This window comes from Dromiciops gliroides, chromosome 3 (genome assembly GCF_019393635.1).
Source record: "Dromiciops gliroides isolate mDroGli1 chromosome 3, mDroGli1.pri, whole genome shotgun sequence".
Lineage (NCBI taxonomy): Eukaryota > Metazoa > Chordata > Mammalia > Microbiotheria > Microbiotheriidae > Dromiciops > Dromiciops gliroides.
Window position 1 is genome coordinate 11,436,928 of NC_057863.1, and position 23,173 is coordinate 11,460,100.

The window sequence follows — 23,173 nt, forward strand, 5'->3', positions numbered from 1 at the left end:
AATTCAGATCCCTATTTCCTCTTGTCATCATACTTTTGTACTCTGTTTTCTCTCAAGAAATTTTGAGGGCAGATCAAGGAAATCCCCCCCCCTTTTTCTTTTTGCAGGGCAGTGAGGGTTAAGTGACTTGCCTAGGGTCACACAACTACTAAGTGTCAAGTGTTTGGGGCTGGATTTGAACTCAGGTCCTCTTGAATCCAGGGCCGGTGCTTTATCCGCTGCACCACCTCACTGCCCCCCAAAGAAATTTTCTAGATAAAAGCATATCTGAATTTTAACAATGCATTTCACCATCTCATATTTTAGTGAACAAGATGGCCAAATGTAGGCTGAATTATAGTACATTTACGTAGATTCATAGCTAATCAACTGATTACATCTAAGCAGTTTTGATTTAACAACATTCTTCTGCCCTATTAAAGTTCCCTGGCCCTTGCTATTCTTCCTTCTGCTGCATTCTTAGTATTCACAAGCTTTTCCCACCTCTGTATAGCTGACTTCTTTTATGTGTTGTTCTTCTCAGAGTGCTAGAGGATAAAGACATGTTACAAAGGTAGAAATGACAGGACTTGACTACTGATTGGGTGGGTGGGGGTGAGAGAGTGAGGAGTCAAGGGTGATACCTAATTCGTGGGTCTGGGGACTGGGAAGATGGCGGTGCCCTCCGAAGTAATTGGGAAGTTAGGAAAAGGGAAGGTTTTTGGGGGAAGATCATGCATTCGGTTCTGGACACGTTTCATTAAGATGTCTGTGGGACACCTGTTTCAAGATCTCTGGTAGATTTTTAGACAGTGTGAGCCTGGAGGTGAGCGGAAAGGTTAGGGCTGAATTAGTATAGAGACAATAACTGAGTCTATATGAAATCATCAAGGACAAGTTGGGGGAGGCCTGGCTAGAGAGCCATTTGTTTGGGAAAAGATCTGGGGTTTTTTGGGGGTTACAAGTCAGACGTGTGATACACAGCAAAGAAGGCTAAGAGAATCTTGGGGTGGCTTCCAAGTTACTGGGATGGGGAGGGTATGACAGAGTGGAAACGTATGAATCTTTGAGGTGCTGTTGTCTGCAGGGGCTCCCATGGAGTCGTCTCAGGATGTCAGGCCTCTCTAAGTGGCCAGAAGGGGTAGGCATGTTTTGTGGGGTGCCTGAGGCCACACTGGAAGGGCACAGGGAAGGCAGGCCCTATGGGATTGTCCAAACAAAATAAACCATGAGTGCAGGCCATGCTTTGTGAACAGTGGTCATTAAAAAAAAATCCTTTTCCAATGATATTTTAAAATTTAATTTTAAAAATAATAAACATTTTTATTTATAGTTTTGGGTTCCAATTTTTGTCCTTCATTCCCTCTCTCTCCTTCCCCCTCCCTGAGGTGGCAAGCAATCAGACATGGGTTATTAAAGTAGGATTATATAAAACATTACCATATTATGTCATTTTGTATAAGAAAACTTGCCTAAAAGAAAAAAAAAAGTGAAAAATAGCATGCTTCAGTCTGTTCCATCAATGACTTCTTTCTTTGGAGGTAGATAATATGCTTCATCATTATTCCTTTGGGGTTGTCTTGGATCATTGTATTGCTGAGAATAGTCAAGTCATTCACAGTTCTTCAAAACAGTATTGCTGTCTCTGTGTACAACGTTCTCTTGCTTCTGCTCACTTCACTCTCCATCACTTCATACAAGTCTTTCCAGGCCTTTCTGAAGTCATCCTGCTTGTCATTTCTTATAGCACAAGAATATTCCATCACCATCATAGACCACAGCTTGTTCAGTCATTCTATAACTGATGGGCATTCCTTTGGTTTCCAATTCTTAGTCGCCACAAAAAGAGCTGCTAGAAATATAAGCAGTGAATTCCACTGAAGGCAAGATGTTGTAGGATCAGTGAATTGGGTGTTGGGAAGAGATGTAGATTTTGGGGAAAAGCTAATGAGTTTTGTTTTGGATGTTTTGAATTTGAAATGCTGACGGGACAGCTAGGTAGAGATAGTGACTTAGCTGAGGATTGCTAGGGACTTGTGAGCGATAGAAAGAATAGATTGTCCTGTCTGCTTTATTTTCTGTTTAACAGCAAATGCTTCCTAAACACATCCTTTTGTGGTAAGCCAGCAGCTCTTTTAGAAATTAAAGACACAAAGCATATATTTGGCGTAAAATTTTTTCAGGATATTTGGAGTCACAAATGACCAGGCCATGGTTGGTTTTTGTTTGTTTGTTTGTTGTTGTTGTTTTTTTTGTGAGGCAATCGGGGTTAAGTGACTTGCCCAGGGTCACACAGCTAGTAAGTGTTAAGTGTCTGAGGCCGGATTTGAACTCATGTCCTTCTGAATCCAGGGCCGGTGCTTTATCCACTGCGCCACCCAGCTGCCCCTGACCGCTATTAGTTTAACATGGGCCGTTTATAAAGTTCCACCACACTGCTCCACTCTCAAAATTGATAAGCAAAAGATTAAGAAGCCTCTTCCATTTGAACAGCAGAGGGTTTATTGATGAGATACAATTGAAAATGAAGAATACAGGGAAATAAAATGTACAACCTGACTGCGTTCTGGCGCGTCTCTTTCCACCTGCTGCACCTGGAACTTTTTTAGCCTCCTCCTACATACCAACGGAGCTTCTTCTAGCATTCCCCTCACTGAAAAGCCCCCCTGCTCCGTATCGGCCTCCACCCCTTCTTGCTCTAAGCTTTTTCTCCTTCCCCTGTCTCTTAGTGTTCCAGCCTTTCTGTTCTTTTAATCTTCGCTTTCTCCAACCTGTACCCTGTGCTGACGGCTTCTGTACTCTCCGCCGCCTCTTAGTCCTCTGGCTCCCCCTTCTCACCGACCTCTCAGCATCTCTAGTCTCCGGAGCCCCCCCTTGCTGTCTAACTCCCCTGTATATATATCTTCCTTCTCTCCACTCAAACCTTGGGACTCCCTGCGCCCCCACACATGCCAAACTAATCCGCCAGCCGCACTAGGGCTGCGGCCGGCCGGGGAGGCTCGACCACACCCAGGGCCCCGTGCCCCGCCGCTGCACGCCTGGGACCTCAGCACAGGCTGCGCCAGAGCCTGGCCTGGACAAGCCTGGGATCTCTGGGTTAGATCCTCTCAGGGTGGAGGGAGCTGGGGCTTTTTCCCCCAGCCGTCTGACCTGGTGTCCCATAAAACTCACAGGGCTTTTTTGGGCTCAGCTGAAGTACAGGGGGAGGGGCACTAGCCCCTCACACAGAAAAAACCCCTGAGAGCCCAAGGCTTTCTAATCTCAGCCGAAAGGTAGGGTCCCCATAGCAAAATAAATGTCCATACCATGATAATGAGTGCTTGTTCAGTGACATCTCAGCTAGGAAAATTCCTCATCTGTGGCCCCGGCAGGGGCAGGCTGGGCCGCTACCGGCCCACTTCGTCCCCTGGCCAGGGAGCTGGGAAGCTGGTCCACCTTGGGTCAGGGACTCCACAGGAGTGTTGGCAAAGTCCAGCTCCAGCTCTGGGGGTGGCTGCACGGCCACTAGGACTCTCTTCTCATCCTCGACAAGCAGGTTCCGAAGCTTCCTCTGATGGGGATTGTCATTTGCCGCTCAGTACCTACACAGGCGGCCTGTCCTGTGAATTTGTAGCCGCACTCAGTGCATTCAGACCTCCTCCTGCCTTTGTGTCTCCACCGTGCACTTGCAGCTTTTCCGAGGCCTTGCAGGTTTCCCCACAGATCTGGCAGAAGAAGTAGGGCCGGCCTTCCTGCTCTGTGTTGGGGATGTTTGGCTTTAGGGGCTCTTACTCAGGCACAGCTCTCCATCCCGGGGAGGACTGGTGAGGAATCGAGGTAGGAGGTATAGAGGCCTAGACCCCAGGTGGGGGCTCGGTCATTTACCTTATGACTGGGGGATGGAATCAAAGCAGATCTGACAACAGGTTAATCCTGCAAGAGTTCATTGCTGTCTGTGTGCCTCATTCCCCGAACATGTCCAAGATGTAGAGACAGCAGTTTGAACCCTTTCTTGCTTCAGCTGGTTCCAGAGGCTGGGACAGAGCTATACCAGCAGGTGGGAGAAAAGTGGTATTTTCTAGGGAATTTAGAATGTGTTGGTAATTAAATGTGGAAGAACTCCTCAGCCCTTTGTAGAAGTCTTGCTGACTTTCTCTGAGGCTCTGTCTTTTTTCTTCTTTCTTTTTCTTTTTTTTTTTTTTTTTGCGGGGCAGTGAGGGTTAAGTGACTTGCTCAGGGTCACACAGCTAGTAAGTGTCAAGTATCTGAGGCCAGATTTGAACTCAGGTCCTCCTGCATCTAGGGCCGGTGCTTTATCCTAGCTGCCCCTAGGCTCTGTCTTCACAAAGGGATCTGCAGGATCTTCCTGGGGCCATCGAGCACTTAGAGACCAGACCTGCTCCTTTGACATGAGGTTAAATGACTCGTCCAAGCTGTCACAGGCGTCAGATTGTAGATTGGGAACTGAGATTTGAACCGAGGCCCACCATCCAGGATTGCCTCCTATGTCTTCTCTTTATGATGGAGGAAGCCTGAGGCCCTAAGAGAAATGGCTGTGCCTCAGGCCATAGTGAGTCAGGAGCAGAGTTGGGACTCATTTCAGGGCATGAGTGGTGGGGGTCTGAGCCAGCTCCAAGCCTGGGCGAAATAGAGGGACTGATGGTTTTGTTTGACTTGCCCTGTTCCAGGGGCCTTCTGGTGGCGAGAGCTGACAGCTCAGATTCTAACGACCTTTCAGTTCTGACTCGCTCCATGTCTTTCCTTGACATTCTGTGATCCATGTTTAAGGGCCTTTCTCCCTTGAACCTTCTGTGAGCTAAGATTCTGTTTAGCGCTGGCATTCTGGGTTGTAAGGTTCTTTCCAGCTCTGACACTTTGGTGATGTTTCAAGGTCTTGAATAAAAATGCTTTTCTTCTGTCACCGCCTCCCTCTCTCCATTCTTTTCTCTCAAAAGCTGGGAGTTTTTGGTATTTAGAAGAGTCTTCTTAAAAATTTTTCACTGTACTTTTGTTTACATTGACTTGTTTTATTCCCTCTTTATTTTCCTTCCCATCAACATTATTATCTCTTCTCTACTCTTTCCTCCCTCAGAATGATTTAACTCAGTTCATTCTCATTCTCTGAAAATAGAAAATTCTCGGTGTACTTACTATCCCTCAGGTGGTCCCCACACCCTCATATGTTTTGCTGTTTGCCACATAATCAGGGACTGCCTTGCTCAAAGGAGACATTCAAACACTTGTGAAAAGGTGCCAACCTTCATTCATTTGCCCCTTTCAGAAGCAAGGGAAGGTTCTTTGTATACGGGGAAGGAGGGCATGGCTGGGAGACGCTTCCCCAGGCATCGGGCTCCCTGCTCTTTGTGTGCCCTGGGAAACCTGGATGGAAATGGGCAGATCCCCCAGCACCCTGAGCCATCAGTGCTCCCGGCTGCCCCTGGCTCTCTTCTCTCTCTGCCTCGTCTCCTCTCGTGGAGTCAGATTATCTCAAGGTCGATAATTCTCAGACCTGCTTGGGCAGCCGTAACCTCCCATTGGGTGTTGGTGTGTTTGGTGTTCAGAGCCTTTAGGAGCCCACCTTTCCCGTCTCCTTATACCCTCGCCTCTTTCACCAGCCGGCTCCATTTCCTGCTTCTGGGGATCCTCACTGGCCGGCTGTCCTCTGTGCCAGGAGTGTCCCCTCTTCTCATCTCTGGCTTCCTGTGAGGCTCAGCTAAAACCCCTCTTCTCCTCGAAGCCTTTCCTGTTCTATTTTGGTTCTTGTGCCTTCCCTGTTGATAATTTCTGTATCCTGTCTTTAAACACGTGCTTGCTTTTGTCTCCTCCATTAGACTCCATGGACCCTGAGGCATAGCACAATGTCTGGCACATCGTGGAAGTTTACTCGATGTTTATTGGCTGGCCTCCCTTGTTGGCCCAGTCCCCAGGCCCGTGGAAGGCCTCTCCTGGATCAGCCTGGCATCTGTGCCATGACTGCCCAGTGCCAAGGAGGCACATTGCCCCACAGTGGTGATGGTGCATCGTGACCTCGTCCACGCTGGCCACGTTCTCCCTTCCTATCCCACCTAGTGCCGTGTCAAAAGCACCCTCCTTGTCTCCCCTTCCTCTAGGTGTTCAGTTTGAGGTAAAGCACGTGGAGCTGAATGGTCCCGCCAATTTGTTCTGCTGCTGGGTGGTGAAAGACTTCTTCCAGAGCCACCACTTGTCCGGCAGGGTGCAGTACCTGTTCTCCAGCTTGTGCACGTCCTCTCAGTCCTTATTTGATGAGCCCAGGATCAACATGGGAGAAGTAGGTATCTGGTGATTTCGCTAGGGCCTCTCCCAAGCCTCTCTCGATGCTGTCCGTCTTTCAGCCGCCCTCGGTGGGTGCATTTTTGGCCACGAGAGTTCCTTTCCTTTCCTTTTTGAATGGGAGGAAGGAGGCAAGAGAGAGTTTGCTGATTGTTAAGCTTATCTGCTTTGGAGCTGAAAGACTTGGTGCTTCCCTCTGTAGCTTTAGATGCTGCGCGGAACGCATCGCCGGGTGCCCCTTTTGTGGCCCGGGCAAGGGCAGGCTGGGCCGCTGCTGGCCCGCTTCATCCCCGGGCCTCTGGACCTCTGTCTCGTTCTGTTCCAGATGAAAAAAATCAAAGACCGTTTGGATGAATCCTCGCAGAGCAAAGACTTAGAAGGACTGAGGGCTTACGATGGAGAATATTCAAAGCATTACACCACCGTGAGGCCCATTGGCAGTGGCGCCTTCGGCTTCGTTTGGGTCGCCAAGAGGAAGGAAGACGACAAGGAGGTAAAGCCTCTTTTGGCGGAGGCCGGGCCTCTCAACCGGAGACCCTTGTGGTGGCCCTTACCGCCCATACCCTAGTTTTTCCATCCTTCGGTGCTGCTCTGACAGCATGGGACGGGCAGAGGGGAGCTATCAGGGGTCTGTGTGGATACACCTGGGACTTCCCAGACTTGGACTACGCCTGTGGAGTTTACAGCTGGAGGTGCTTGGGAAGTCTCCAATGGCTTAAGCCTGCAACCATGGTTGTGAGCACAGTCAGTCACATAGCAGAAGTCCATATTCCCTCTGCTGGGCTGATAGAATCTATCTGGGAGCTCCCTGACATGCATGAAGGCCCCTCTGCTGCCCCTTTGTGACCTGGCAGAGAAGTAACAGCTGGAGGGGGATGGGGCGCTTGCTCCAGCCAGCTCTCTGTCACCTGGGTCACGTGGAACCATGTGGGCCCTTCCCCATGCTCATATTTGACCGACTACCTGACGACTCAGGTAGGGTGAACTCCTGTTACTGGCCACTCTTGAAGACTGGCAAGTGTTCAGGATTTAGCTACCTGAAAATCTTAGCTGAAAAAGCTTTAAGAGATTTTGTAAACACCATTGGTCTAAGATGTTTTAAATAGGGAAGAAGTATTGTTTCCCTGGAGAAATAGGCAGAGGAGGGTACAGAAAACCTCAGGGGCCTTTGGTGTCTGTTTCTTCTGATTTTATGTAGATGCATACATTTGTTTTGCTGAGATATGTGTTATACATACATTGCATGCACATATATGTATATAGTGATGGGCCTGGAGTTAGGAAGACCTGAGTTCAAATTTGACCTCAGAAACTTATTAGCTGTGTGACCTCGGGCAAGTCTCTTCACCCTATTTGCCTCAGTTTCCTTGGCTGTAAAATGAGCCGGAGAAAGAAATGGCAAACCACCCCAGTATCTTTGCCTAGAAAACCCCAAATGAGGACATGAAGAGTCAGACACGACTGAAAAACTACTGAACAACAAAATATATTCATGTCTGTGTGTGTATGTAACTTTGTAATTCAAGTTGCTACTTTAAATTGCATTTTGAAGGATTTAGGAAATAAATCCAGAGTTAAAAGGCAACAATTTGAAAAGGAACAGAAGTCAGTACAGCTTGGCTGCTTCCTTGTGCAGAGCTGGAAACAGACGGTGGAACAGCAGAGATAAAGGCAGAGGGAAATACTTGGCGTTCTTTTCACCCTCTGCTTTCGGTCTAGGTGGTGGTCAAGTTTATTAGGAAGGAGAAGGTGTTGGAGGACTGTTGGGTAATGGATTCCGAAATGGGACGAGTGACTCGAGAGATTGCCATTCTCTCTCGGATGCAGCATCCCAACATCATCAAGGTGAGTGACCGCCGACTCTGCTTTGGCGGTCTTCGGTTGACCGTTTGAGAGGGAGCAGGAACACAGGTCCTTGGCTACAAGGACCGCACGATGAGGAAGGGTTAGGAAGAGAGCTCAGCATCGTGATGGGGCGCTCTCCTCCCTCCCCTTCCAGGTGATAGACGTGTTTCAAAATGAAGGCTTCTTCCAGCTCGTGATGGAGAAACATGGGTCGGGCATGGATCTCTTCACATTCATTGACAGCCACCCCAATCTGGACGAGCCCCTGGCCAGCTACATCTTCAGACAAGTGAGAACTGGGCTGTGTGAGGCAGGGGCGGGTATGCGTGTCCATGGGTGGGTCCGTATGGGCCTCCTGAGGGCTGTGTATGCCGCGAGGGAGAGGGGATGACTTCTCATCCATCAGCGACTACCATGCTTATCTAGGAAACAAGTGGGACCGGAGCTCTCTAGCCTCCCAAGCGTTACTTGCTCTTCTGGTTTGGGGGCAAGATTTAGGAAAAACCATATACTGGAAACACAATGGACCCCCCCCCCCCTTGAGTGCACAGTAAATCGTTTTTCACAGTCGAGAATTTTATGTATGTATGTGTACACACACATGTATATCAACCTGGGCACACGCATGTGTACACAGACATGCATGTGCGCACGCACAGGCAGCTCAAGCTGAAGCAGCAGGATGAGACGGCCACCAGAGAGGTGCATGGGGAACGCAAGGCAACCTGGAAAGGGGGTGTCCTCTTAGGCCCCACTAAGACTAGCTCCATCCCAGGGGAGGGGAGAGGGGGCAGGGAGGTGACCATTCTTCTTCTGACTTCTGACCTATGACCTGATCAGACCACATCAACTCAGCATCAGCGACCAGGTGCTTGGATCCTGGTTCTGACCTTTACTCTCCTTGTGACCATCAGCAACTCTGCCTCTCCCCTTCTCTGGGCCTCTGAAATGAGGCGCTTAGCCAGAGGATCTCTCAGCCTTGACCCCGAGGGCAGGGGCCACCAGGACAGTGAAAGGGCTGGGGTTCGTGCCCAGTGAATGAAGTGGGCCTGCTTCGTCTGGAGAGGATATTAGGAGCCCTCTCATGGGCTTGTGAGATTTAAAATTGGATATTAGATCATAAATCTCCCCTACTTAACCCTTCCCTTAACTCATCTCCCAGACTAGTAAATGGAAGAAGCTTCTGGTTTTCTAGATAGAGCCTTTATTGTATATAAGGTGTTGTTGATTAGAAGGATAGGAAAACAGAAATACAGTACAAATCGTCTTAAATCTAGGCTTAGTCTATATTCCTTATAAAAACTCACCAAACCGATTTAGGCCACCTTTGGAGTGAGTCAGACCGTCTGTGCCGCGCCGCCCGGCGTCCCGCCAAACCGGCAAAAAAAAGCTACTCTCCTTCTCTCCACCCCGGAAGTCCCAAAAAACCCGGCAGGCAGTCTGACATGCGCAGCAGGCGCACTGTACCTGGCAGGCAGTCTGACATGCGCAGCAGGCGGACTACCCGGCAGGCAGTCTGACATGCGCAGCAGGCAGACTGTTCATCTCCTCCCCAAAAGGGTGGTCCTTGAAAAACTGGCGTCTTTCAGTTATCCTAACCGACTGTTAAAAACTTTCATATTTTACCACATTTCCCCCCTTTGCTTCCTCAAGAAACGGAATGTTTCCTTGATGGAACAGTAAAAAGAACATAATAACTTTTGCTGACTAATAATATGCGAACAACAATACAGAAAAGGAAGAGAGGAAAGTTTTTGTCCAGAGGGGCGATTTTTTTTTTTTTTTCCTCATGAACCGACGCTTTGACATTAGTCTTGCAAAGGGAGAGCCTCTGCAGAGAGTACATGTTACAGATAGTATATAACAGAAAGGAGATAGTAAAAGCTAATAAAGCAAAACAGTTCATATAAAGTCTCTGAGTTCTCTTGTCTTCTTGAAGTGGTAAGATGTCATCAGGAGGAAACTGGATTCTGGTCTGGAAAACTGGATTCTGGACTCTGGTCTGGAAAGCTGGATTATCTTCTTTAACTGTTTGAATTGCTGTATTTTTAAAACCTTAGCATAGCATTGTCAATGATCAAATTAATAAATTCCATTACATTCCCTCCTTTATATGGTTAGACTTGTAATAGAGGGTTGAGGTAGTTATGCAATGTGTAACACTTTTTACCACCATGTGTCTGGATCAAAGCCAAATTTAGTATGTGTTCATGACACCTGAAAATGTTATGGAAAGGTTATCATACCATATCTCATGGTTCTGAGACAGCCAGTGATTGTGCTAGGCCACAGGTGAATTCAACTGAGATAAAAAGATAAATAAGTTCAGTTAAATTAGGTTAAATTAGGAGGGAGAGAGGATGAATACTGGACTGTGCCTAGTAATTGTGCTCTACATAGTCACCATCATAAGCAAACCATGGACTTACGTATACCTGTCTCTCCTTTTGTTGCACATATATTCTCTCCAGGGCCTGCATCAGAGTTCACAGCAAGTTAGTCTCTGAAATGATAAGTTTCCATATTTCTGAAATCTCATTAATTTCACCAAAGACAATATGATGGTAAAAATGTGTGCTATGCTGCATAACTGAGAATATATTAGTGATATATACAATAATTCCAAACCATACCCAGAGTATAATGACATATAAATAATAAACGAATGTAAATAGCTGATTATATTAGACATTGTTACATAATCTTCTTTTAGCAATTAGACCACATCATCTTATACATGAATTCTCTAGTATAACAGTAGCAGATACTTAAAGTGGTGATTAATTCATCAAAAAGAAATAAGACTTCAATAAGCAAGATTCAATATTCAATAGCATATACTTAAAATGCCTTTGAAAAGTCACTTAGTTTACAAAATCGGGTTTTTAAAGAAAAGCAAAAGAAACAAAAGTAAAAAAAAAAAAAACAAAGCAAAACCAAAAACCAAAAATAAAAGGCAAAAGATTCGCTAAGCACCCTTTTGTGCTCTTAAAGAATTTAAAGGTGTGGTGAATTCCAGGTCTTTTCAGTGCCTTTCAAAAGTCAAAACAAAACAAAAAGCAAAAAGGATAAAAAAAAAAAAAATAGGTATAGGGTAGGGAAAAGGGTGGGAGAAATTGAGGTGGGCCAGAAAACTAGGCCATGTGCTTCAGTGCTTTTGCCTGTGGAAGGAAATGCTTGTTAAATTTTAAGGTATTTAAGCTGCTAGAGTTTGGGGTATGCCACATTGTTTTAACTGGTTCCCCAATTCTCTGCATGCCAAAGTGGCAGGGGTTTCTGAATTGTCATTGATCTTTCTAATGCTGTCATAATGTTCTTTATGGTAGAAAATGTGGAGTTCTCTAGCATCAGTTTTGTCTGTGCCACTGATTTTCAATAAAGGCTGATTTAATTGATGAACCACAACATTCAGCTGATGCTGCTTAGCAAATGCTACAATTGAATCATTTCCTCCCCACTTTCCAAATTTCTTTAATTCATCAACATATTCTTCAAAAGGGGAGTCATTTACTATAAAAGACTCAAACTCTTGTCTATGGTTAATCATATAAGAAGCAGCTTCTTGTCTGTGTCTGAGATGATTTCTACAGTGACCTTCTAGCTGGTCTGCTAAAGCCCTAAAAAGGCAATTTCCGTCTCCTGATACTTTACGAAGACTGAGTCCCAAAGCATTTAACTGATCAGTGGGATTATTAAATGGGAACTGCCTTTTTCCTCTGAACTCTCTTTGCTCTTTAACAGTTGCTATCTTTAGGGTTTTTACCTCTTTAGCGTCTACCTCAGGTCTATCTGAAATCTCTTCACCTATGAATGGTGCAGGCTTTATATGAGAGCAATGAATCCATGAGTCTTTTTCACCAATTTTAATGGCAGTAGGAGTTGTCAATAATACCTGAAAAGGTCCTTCCCAGGCAGGTTGAGTTCCACTGGTTTTCTGAAAATTCTTTACATATATTTTATCTCCTGGGTTGAAGTTATGCAATGAAAAGTCTAATGGTCCTGCCTGGACCACAGCTCCTGCCTCATGGAGTTCACGTAGCCTGGTCTGTAATTCCTGTATATAGGAAGCAACAGAAGTATCACCTCCCACCAGTGATGTATAAACTGGGGAAAAAGTTTTAGCTTGGATAGGAGGGTGACCAAAAAGCATTTCATAAGGAGATATATGAAGTTCTCCTCTTGGTCTACTTCGTAGATAGAATAATGCCAATGGTAGAACATCAGGCCATTTCAAATGGGTTTCAGTACATAATTTGCCAATCATACTCTTAAGCTCTTTATTCATACGTTCGACTTGGCCTGAACTTTGTGGATGGTAGGGCGTGTGGAATTTTGGAGTCACTCCCAAGAAAGAATAGATTTGGGATAAAATCGAATCAGTGAAATGTGTGCCTTTGTCAGAATCGATGCGGGCTGGTGGGCCAAAACGAGGTACTATCTCTTTAAGAAGAATTTTGGCAACAAAGGCAGCTGTGGCTCGGGGGCTGGGAAAGGCCTCCACCCACCGAGTGAGCTGATCAACTATAACAAGGCAAAATTTATAATGTCCTGCTTTTGGCATAGTAATATAATCAATTTGTAAGTGCTCAAAAGGTGTATATGCTAGAGGACGCCCTCCATAAGCTTTGGCCTTAAAAGCATACTGATTATAAGACTGACATGTGGAGCAGCCCGAGCAGATTCGAGATGCTGTATTAGTCACACCTGGTGCTATCCAGGTTCTCTTAATAGAGTCTACAATGCCTTGTGTACCAAAATGGCCTTTTCTGTGAACAGAGAGGCATACCTGGTGGTAGAATTTCCGGGGAAGAAATGGCTTACCTTCCGGAGACACCCAGATGCCATTGATCTGTTTCGCCTTAAATTTCTTTTTCCACTTTTCTACTTCAGAATCGTCATAGGTTAGGTTGGAAGGAATATCCTCAGAAGGTGAAAGGTTAAATACATGTTCAGGAGCTTCTAATGCAGCTAGCTTGGCTGCAGAATCGGCTCGTGCATTTCCCTTTGAAACAGGATCACTATTCCCTGTGTGTGCAGGGCAATGTACAACGGCTAGGGAAGAAGGCAGTTTTAGGGCATCTAAGAGGTCCTTGATAAGGTCCCCATTGGCAATAGCCTTGCCCGAGGATGTTAGAAAGCCTCGTTGACGCCAAATCATACCAATAAAGTGGCATATGCCAAAGCCATATTTCGAGTCAGTAAAAATGGTGGCACTCTTATCTTTAGCTATATTACAGGCCTGTGTAAGAGCCACAAGTTCAGCAGCCTGTGCACTAAAATGGGAAGGCAGAGAAGCTGCCCAGAGGGTGTCATAATCAGAAACTACAGCAGCTCCAGTAAAACGGGTTCCCTCTCTCATAAATGAGGAACCATCTGTATAGAGGACAAGATCAGGATTTTCTAAAGGTGTATCAAAAAGATTGTCACGGGGTTTTTCAGCCATATCAACTAAAGAAGCACAGTCATGCAACGGTTCCCCCGAGAATGGTAAGTTAGGGAGTAGTGTTGCTGGATTAAGAACTGTGCAGCGTTTTAAAGTGATATTCTCATTACCTAACAGGGTTATTTCATACTTAGCCAGCCTTTGATCTGAAAAGGCTTGTGTCCTGTGACGTAGTAAGAGAGCCTCCACTTCGTGAGGGCATTGCACAGTTAGAGGGTTACCTAGGACCAAATCAGAGGCTTTTTCTACCAAAAGCGCTGTGGCCGCCACTGCTCTAAGGCAAGGTGGCGCTCCAGCCGCTACAGGGTCCAGCTGAATTGAATAGTAGGCTATAGGACGTTGGTTAGGCCCCAGTGACTGAGTCAGGACTCCAGAAGCCACCCCCCTTTGTTCATGCACAAAGAGAGTGAAAGGCTTACTATAATCTGGCAGTCCTAGGGCAGGTGCTGATAACAAGGCCCGTTTTAATTCTTTTATGGCTGAGAGATGCTGGGGATCCAACTGTAAACTGTCTGGAACAGAACTTTTTGTAAGAGCTATGAGGGGTTTAGTAATTTCACCAAAAGAGGGTATCCATTGTCTACAGTACCCAGCTGCTCCCAGAATGGCTCTCAACTGCCTCTTAGTAGTGGGGGCAGAGAGTTGTTGAATGGCCTGGACTCTTTTAGAAGAGACAGAGCGAGTTCCAGCAGCCAAAATAAATCCTAAATATTCTACCTGGGGCAAACACCATTGTACCTTTGTCTTGGAAACCTTGTGTCCTCTCTTGTGCAGCTCCAGCAGTAAGTGACGGCTATCTTCCTGACAAATTTCAGCATTAGGAGAGGCCAAAAGTAAGTCATCAACATACTGTACTAGTATGGAGCCCTTAAAGGTAATAGAGGCCAGATCCTGCTGTAAAATTTGGGAAAATAATGTGGGACTGTCTACAAATCCCTGTGGGAGTCTAGTCCAGGTCCACTGTCTATTTTTCCAGGTAAAAGCAAATAAATATTGGAAGTCCTCATGTACTGGTATGGAGAAAAAGGCAGAGCAAAGGTCTACCACTGTGAAACATGTAGATTCATAGGGAATCGATGAAATTATCGTAGCCGGGTTTGGAACTATGGAATGTCTAGGAATAACATAATTATTAATCGCTCTAAGATCTTGCACAAAACGATAAACAGGTTTACCATCTGGCCCAGGCTTGGGTTTTTTAACTGGCAAAATGGGAGTATTGCATGGAGAGTGATGACATGGAATAATAATACCCTGGCTTTTCAAAGCCTCAATTATAGGGGTGATCCCTTCTATTGCTTCCCTAGACAATGGATACTGTGGAATGGAGGGGGGTGGTCCCCCCTTAACTTTAAAGGTAACAGGCATGGCAGACTTAAGGAGCCCCACCTCATTAGGGGATGAGGCCCATAAAGACTCAGGAATGTCAGAGGGGATTTTGGATACCTCCCCTGCTGTTCCTTGAGCTTCTGTAAGTAAAATTGGTAATAAATGAACAGTATCCTCTGGCAATTGTAAGGAGACAGCCCCATCTGGAGCACAAGATATGGTTGCTCTAAGCTTGCAAAGGAGATCACGACCTAATAAATTTACAGGGGCATCAGGCATGAGTAAAAATGAATGTTCCACTGTTAAGGGCCCCATAGATACCATGCGAGGATTCAATTTTGCCACTCTCTGGCTCTTTCCTGAGACTCCCACTACATTCAAAAATCCTACAGGTCTACACCCAGCATCTGGTTTGCTTACTAATACTGATTTAGAGGCTCCTGTGTCTAGCAGACAATCATAATAAGTCTCCCCCACTTTTAAGGTGACATGTGGTTCATTACTCTGGGGAGGTGAATGGACTGGCACAAGTGCATTCAAAAAATCCGGATCTGGGAATATATGGCTTTCATTATCTATGTTCCATTCCTCCCCAAGACACCATCATTCCTGTGTCCTCTTCTGAGGGGGGTCTTGGTTACCATTATTCTGGTACTGCCTTTCTGTATTCCTCCAAAAAGATCTATTTCTATTTTGATTTCGCCTGTAATTAGAATTAGAATTTCTTCTCCAAGTCCTACATTCTCTCAATTCATGCCCCTCCTTACGACAGTAACAACACACCTTAGTGTCCTTGTTCCGGTGTCCACATGGCTGACTAGGAATCGCTGGTGCCAGAATGCTCTGTTTAGGGTGATCTGGATCTTCCTCACGTGAGTCAAAGACATAATTTGCAAGTTCCTTAATTCTATCTACTGAGAGATTTCTCCAGTCTGGACATTGTTTCAGAAAGTATCTGCGTATTTCTGGCAGTGAATTATAAACAAATGTGTTGAGAATGATACAGGAATCTCTTAAATCTACTGGATCCAATCTGGTGTACTGTCTAGCGGCCTCACAAAGTCTATCATAAAATCTGTTTGGTCTTTCATTAGCCTCCTGAGGTAGGCTTAAAAATTTCTGCCAGTTTTCCGGTTTTCTAGAGCAAGATTCCATTCCCTTCAGAAGTGTTTCTCTAGCATCTTTTAATCTTTGGAAATCCCTATCATCATTATAATTCCACTCTGGATCCTTTAGAGGCCATTCCACATCGGCCTTACCTTTCGCAACAAGGGCATTTCCTGCTGAGATAATATCTGTAATCTCAGTTGGGGACAGTAAAGTTTCCAAAAGGCAAGTAACATCAGCCCAACTGGGTTGATATGCATTAAATATAGTCCTTAACTGTGAAATTACAGTGTTTGGATTTTTCTCAAAACTAGGGATGATTGATTTCCATGCGCTCAAGTCACTTGGTCTAAAGGGGCTATATTTTCTGACTTGAATTGGCACTCCCTTCTTACTATGTTCTATAGCTTCCTGCAGAGGGAGTAGTTTCTGCTGATCTGATTCTGAACTTGGATCATCTCTAGTAGAAACAGCCATTTTGAGGTCTCTCTCCATATGTGAGAGTTTCCCCCACATCATAACAATGATAATAACAAAAACAATGATAATAACAAAAACAAAAAAAAAACAACAAAAAAAAATAAAATCCTTAGTCGTATGAACTATGGATGTGGTATTAAAAGGTATTTCAATTGCAGGCATAAAATTTCTACTTATATTAAACGTATTTTCCCAAAGATTCTCACGTATACTATTATACAAAAAACCTTTTGCTGCCTGAATGAGGAAAAAACCAATAATGTTATGAAGGACCATTGAGTAAACTATTCCTCTAAGTCGGGATGTTATGCTGTCCCAATACATTCCGATGAGAAAAATCAAAGGGATGGTAGAATATTCTAGCATCTTGCCCTTTAAACTGGGCTGGCTTTTCTGTTTAAAGCAAGACTTTTAGAGGCTTAAAGTCTTTAAGGGAGATTAGACAAAGGGAAAGTCCGCGGGGGGGGGGGGGGGGGTATTTGGAAAAACCACCGAATTAGCCGGCTTATGGCCAAACTAGGGAGGGTGGGAGGGTCCTTAAGGTCCCTTCGGGGTCGCCAAACTGTGAGATTTAAAATTGGATATTAGATCATAAATCTCCCCTACTTAACCCTTCCCTTAACTCATCTCCCAGACTAGTAAATGGAAGAAGCTTCTGGTTTTCTAGATAGAGCCTTTATTGTATATAAGGTGTTGTTGATTAGAAGGATAGGAAAACAGAAATACAGTACAAATCGTCTTAAATCTAGGCTTAGTCTATATTCCTTATAAAAACTCACCAAACCGATTTAGGCCACCTTTGGAGTGAGTCAGACCGTCTGTGCCGCGCCGCCCGGCGTCCCGCCAAACCGGCAAAAAAAAGCTACTCTCCTTCTCTCCACCCCGGAAGTCCCAAAAAACCCGGCAGGCAGTCTGACATGCGCAGCAGGCGCACTGTACCTGGCAGGCAGTCTGACATGCGCAGCAGGCGGACTACCCGGCAGGCAGTCTGACATGCGCAGCAGGCAGACTGTTCATCTCCTCCCCAAAAGGGTGGTCCTTGAAAAACTGGCGTCTTTCAGTTATCCTAACCGACTGTTAAAAACTTTCATATTTTACCACAGGCTCATCCTCTTCCCTTCAGATGGGGCAGGTGTGGGCTCCAAGCTAACCTTTGAGAGAGACTCCGAAGAGGTGCCCACTTCCTGGGGGTCTTCACACAAAGGCAGGAATCCACATGCTGGGCAGCCTGTGGATTCTTGTTTGGGCTAAGTTGGAGTGGAGGACTGAGGAGATCCCATCTGACTCTGAACTGTTGGGTGAACTGTGGCAACATAGACCAGTAGACCAGTCTTTGGTTTGTCATGACCAGTAGAGTTTACTGAGGCCTTCCGGCATCCAGAAGACATGAAAGAAAACGTTCTTGCATCTTGAGGCTCACCCTTTCTTAAGAGGTCTTGTTAAGAAAGTAAGGGGGCCTTGATCTTCTCAGTGAAGGCTTGGGTCTTCAGGAGTGGGGAAAAATGATAAAGCACATTTGTGTCCTAAAATTCTCCTTTTCCCTAATTCGAGACAGATATTCCCGCATGTTCCACATGACAAAAGGGTATAAAGTAATCAAATTGTCACGGGGCTCAGAGTACCCCAGAAGTTCTCTGGGGCACATCAAGGAATCTTCTCCTTGAGAAACTAAACCAGAGGACAGATACGCCTAGAGAGATAAGGGGAACCAGATCAGACTGAGCTAGCTTCAGGAGCTCCACCCTTCATTCTAGTCTCCCTTACCCCTGAGGAGATAACTTTGGGTGTGCCTGCTTCCTTTGTGTCCGGAGGAGATGGCTTGAGAGATCTACAGCCACCCCTTACCCAACTCCTCCAGCTACCACCAGTGGGGGATGGTCCTCCTTCACTAAAGGAACTTTCCACAGTCAAATGGTCACCCCCCCCCCCAATCAGTCCTCTATAAAAGTACCTGCCAGACTCCTGCTCGAGGAGATTGGTATCTCAGAGCCACATGCTTTGTGCCATACCTCTCTCCCCATGAGAAGTCTTAAGGATTTCTTTCATGGTTTCCCCTCCCCCCCTTCCCTTGCCCCTAAATAAACTACCATCTTATTCTAACTGCTTTTGTGTGCAAGAGGGTGTAATTCTTTAAAGAGGAATTCCTAAGAACCCCAACCCCTAACCTAAACCCCGTACCCATTTTCCCCCATAACATTTTGGCGCCCAACGTGGGGCTCTAACCTACGACCCTGAGATTAAGAGTCTCATGCTCTACCGACTAACAAAATCATTAACAAGAGACACCATCCAGACAGATACATACACAGAGCCCTACACACCTGATACATATGTGTATATATGTGTGTCGTTCATTGCTTCCTCGAAGTAAGAGCTACCATACTTCGCCATCCTTCTGAAATGGGGCCTGTACTTTGAAGAAATTCTTGGCCTCTTTATTATTTGGAACTGTGAAAATGGCCTGGATGGTGTAGTGCTGACTAAAGCAGAAGAGTCAGGGTCCTCTCAGGTGTTCGTGCCTCCTGACTTGTCTTCTCCTTCAAGCTGGAGTTCATTTAAGACCCGTGCCAACCCCCTTCCCTGATCTTCTTGTTTCATTGCTAGCCCGCATTCATAAGATGGCCAGCCCAGATGTGCCTCTTGGGAGAGGGGGAGGCAGTGACTCCCCCCGCCCTCCCCAAGTCCATGGGGGTGGCCCTTCCTAGGGCTAGAGCTCCTTTCTGGGGCTCCATGGGCTGGGTGGGGGAGTGAGCCCTGATCGCCCTGTGTTTCAGGTGGTGTCAGCAATGGTGTACCTCCGGTCCCAAAAGATCCTGCACAGAGACATCAAGGATGAGAACATTATCATCGCAGAGGACTTCAGCATCAAGCTGGCGGACTTTGGCTCGGCCGTCACCATGGAGACTGGCAAAAGCTTCTCTACCTTCTGCGGCACCATCGAGTACTGCTCCCCAGAAGTCCTCATGGGGCACGCGTACGTACCCAGGGCAGCCGGGGCCCTCTCCGGCCCATCCCCGTGCTGCTGGTGGGCTACCCAAAGGGCTCTGAGGCGACAAGGATGGGGAGAAAAAGCCCAGAGCCCCCAGCCCAGCCTCTGGGACCCAGGGCATCCTCCACCACAAGGTCCCTACGTGACAAGATGAGCGGTGTCTTGTTTCTGCAGATAAGTGGATGGAATGCCAAGCTCGTGAAGGAGTCTGTTGGCACCTAGAATGACATCAGTTTGTCCATTAGTGAGCTGGCCAGTAGATTAGGTTAATGTAGGGGATTTGCCTTTAAGACTCCAGCCGTTTCCCAGACTGAGAACCTTGTATGCATGGTGTGGCTCACCAAGCGAGGGATGGAGTTGTGTGGCTCCGGTCCTTGGGCCATCTGCTTCCTTCCTTCCTCCCAGCAAGGCCTCAGATGGTCTGGCTGTGCCTTGAGCCCAGCGGGCCCGGACTGATCTACGGCCAGGAGGGGCAGAGAACTAATCAGGGCTTAGACATCTTCTAGGAGGTCCTGAGAAGACATCAGTGTTGTCTCTTGTCCCTGAATTTGGTCTCTTATACAGACAGGGATTAACAAGTGGTGAGACTGCTTCCAACCTCAGCACGACGTCACAAACTTATTCTGATAAAACTGTGTCTGGGGGCTTGGTCAGGAAGCTCTCCCTCACTAGATGTTGCCCCCAAGTCCCTTGTATCATCCTTGACAGGCACAGTGCCTCTCCAGTCTGCAGGCTTGTCAAAAGAATGTGGCATAGCTGACCTCCCAGGCTGTGTTTGTCAGGGCACGGAGAGCTTGCCCTTGGCTTTGGCTGCAGGGACTGCGACTCTGCTCCGTAAAGCCTGTCAGACTGGGCAGAATTCTCAGCCCACTCTGAGCGCAGCATCTCTTGGGTCGGGCTCCCATAGTCCCTCTAAGCGATGCCATTCATGTTTTGATAAACCCCGGGGGGCTAAGACCTATTCTCACAGCGTCTGCTTCATTCCTCTTAAGGCACAGTTTGGCTGGTGCCTTCTCTTGTTCAGGAGGCAGTGAGTGGTAGCAGTGGCCTGGCAGGTGGCTGCACTCAGGTGTGCCTGCCAGGGGCAGGACGGCATGCCCAGGTGGCCTGCTCCAAGGAGGGTGACCCGATGGCTGGGCTATGCCTGTGACCTCGTTACTGACTGCTGCTCATTTCTAAACAGCTATGAAGGACCAGAAATGGAGATGTGGGCCCTCGGGGTGACCCTCTACACCCTGATGTTTGAAGAGAATCCTTTCAGTGAGCTGGACGAGGCCCTGGAAGCCATTCTGCACCCCCCGTTTCTGGTCTCATCTGGTAAGTGCATGTCAGTCTCATCACGAATCATCCGTTTAGAGCTTCCATGTCCATTTTCTTTCAGTCACTTTTGTTCCTTCTTGAGGGTTCCTTTACTTCCCTTTTCCCCGAGTCTCTAATTCTCTGACCCCAAAATTGTGGTCCTCCAAAAGCAACAAACCAAGATACACTTAGAGACCAGCGTGACAGCTCTGCTTTTTGATGCTGGAGAAAGAAGAGCAGCTCTGGGCTGTTACACCAAACTAGTGGCTGAGCCGGGTCACTGGCTTGTTTCTGGGAATGTCTGTCCTTAAGATGTCTCCTGCTGCCAGCTCTGAGTGACTCTCGAGAACTTGGCTCTTCACGCTTTCTGTATGCATGAGAGACTTGAGAAGGGTAGGAATGAGAACAAGAAGGGTGAGGACATGCATGTTCGATCCTTCTTTATGCCTTCTGTGAAAAGCCTGCTTTGAAATGGAGAGACGTTCTGTTAAGTCCTTGGGCTCTGGGGACGCTTGGAAGTGCCACTCTCCTAATTCAAGTGATGAGGCCTGCCTTCCACACGAGGACAGGTCACCAGGGTAACTGTTGTTTGACTTAGAAATGTGCAGGGCAAGAGGAGACAAGATGGAAGTATGTTCCATCAGGAAGTACGAGAAGAACGGAACTATGAAGTAGTCCTTGAGGTTTGGCGTTGCACTGCTACTGAATGTACTGTGGGTCGGTCAGGCACATCCTTTCAAAAATAGTTATTACGTATAAGTAAAAAGCCTGAAGTGACCTGTGATGGGGTGATTAACTCTGCCTCCAAGCACAGCAGTTCTAAGGAAATCCCACTATTGTGCTTGATGAAGAAGGTGGTGAATAAATGGGTCTTCTTTTCCTTTGGGCTTTTGCAGCCTGAAAAGGTGCATGGGGTTAAGAGCAGGGCCTTGATCCCATAGGGGATGCTGGCTCCGTGATTGGTGACCAAAGGAAAATAGGAATCTTAAAGTCCCAAAGCATTCCTTGCTGCGTTGTCTGAAACAGAAGGGTGGGCTAATGGCCCAGTTCTGGTCTTCTCAGTCTTTGAACCTGGTGGCCCCTGCTTAGAAATGTGGCTCATGGCCCTGCCATCCCCGGGTCAGCCACTGAGCTTCCTGCACACCCACCCTCTCTCCTTCAGCACTGGTGAACTTCTAAGACGTGGGAAGGGGCTTAGAGGTCTCCAGAAAGTCTCTGGCTTAAGGATTGGGTGCCTGAAAGAGGGATTTGGAGCAGGAGGCACAAGAGGCTGTTTGCTGGTGGAAGAAGCTTGCTTGATGTGTGATCCTGTTCTCTTCTCCCTAGACCTTTTGAACCTTCTCTGTGGGTTGCTGCAGCCCAATCCAGAAGAACGCATGACCTTGGACATGGTGACACACCATCCGTGGGTGACCCAGCCTGTGAACTTAGCTAACTATTCCTGGGAGGAGGTGTGTCGCTTAAAGACCAGACAAGGTAAGAGGCAGAGCAGGCAGGGGCTCCTCTATTGCTGGGGGGTGGGGGGCAATGCTGACATTGACTCACCTTAAGGTGAGGCGCTTCACAAACTTTAGCTGGCTCTGTAAAGACTGGCCTTGTCAGGCACCTTGAAAGAGTGTCCACAAAAGGTTCTCTAGAATTCTTATTGGAAGCAACAAAACTCATATTTTAGCACCTGGGACAGTTGTCTGAGGCAAGTGTGAACAGGTAATATGGAACTGTAACTGCATTTTTTTTTGGGTGGGGCAATGAGGGTTAAGTGACTCGCCCAGGGTCCACACAGCTAGTGTCAAGTGTCAGGCCACATTTGAACTCAGGTCCTTCTGAATCCAGGGCCAGTGCTTTATCCACTGCACCCCCAGCTGTCCCCTGTAACTGCATTAAAGAAAATCTTTTTATTGATGACTTTTGTCTTGACTTCATTGTGTCCCCCCACCTTTGTACACTGAACCAGCTTTGTAACCAAGAAAAAAAAGACCAAATGTGGGGCTGCATCTCATTGTGTGCAGCATTCTTAGTGCCCTTTGCCCTCTGCCCTCAGAAGTGAGTTGGGGGCTCACAATAGTGGTTTTTCAGTGACTCGCCTTGTCAGCTTCATTTACACGGCTCAGGGTGGGGGTGCAGTCCCCATGTTTCCCTGAATCCTTCGTTCATTTTTTTACGGAACAGTGATAATATCCCTTTGCATATGCCCCAATTTGGGGGGCTAATCTCCATGAACACCCACTTGGTTTCTGTTTTTACTGCCACGAAGGGTCTTGTGTTGAATATTTTGGGGAGTCTGTGTGTGTGTGTTTATGTGTGTGTACATTGTTTTAATATGCATGTTTTTAATAACTGTGTCTTTTCATTTCAGCAAGTAGCAGTCATTTACCCTAGAGGAGAGAGAAAACTGAATGAAACAGTAAGTAGGAACTTAGATCCTCAGAGTA

The 23,173-nt window shown here is 46.7% G+C and overlaps 1 protein-coding gene across 2 annotated transcripts in view; it reads left to right on the forward strand.

Annotated features, from left to right (window-relative positions):
• Positions 1-23,173, forward strand: part of PASK (PAS domain containing serine/threonine kinase) — a 74,217-nt gene that overhangs the window by 46,942 nt on the left and 4,102 nt on the right. For both annotated transcript variants that reach the window (XM_043993649.1, XM_043993647.1), the window contains 8 exons: positions 6,069-6,247; positions 6,575-6,742; positions 7,969-8,094; positions 8,249-8,383; positions 19,228-19,427; positions 20,626-20,759; positions 22,068-22,217; positions 23,098-23,145. In XM_043993649.1, the coding sequence (XP_043849584.1) occupies positions 6,069-6,247; positions 6,575-6,742; positions 7,969-8,094; positions 8,249-8,383; positions 19,228-19,427; positions 20,626-20,759; positions 22,068-22,217; positions 23,098-23,120 (1,115 nt within the window). In that variant the 3' untranslated portion in view covers positions 23,121-23,145. The remainder of the gene's footprint in view (positions 1-6,068; positions 6,248-6,574; positions 6,743-7,968; positions 8,095-8,248; positions 8,384-19,227; positions 19,428-20,625; positions 20,760-22,067; positions 22,218-23,097; positions 23,146-23,173) is intronic.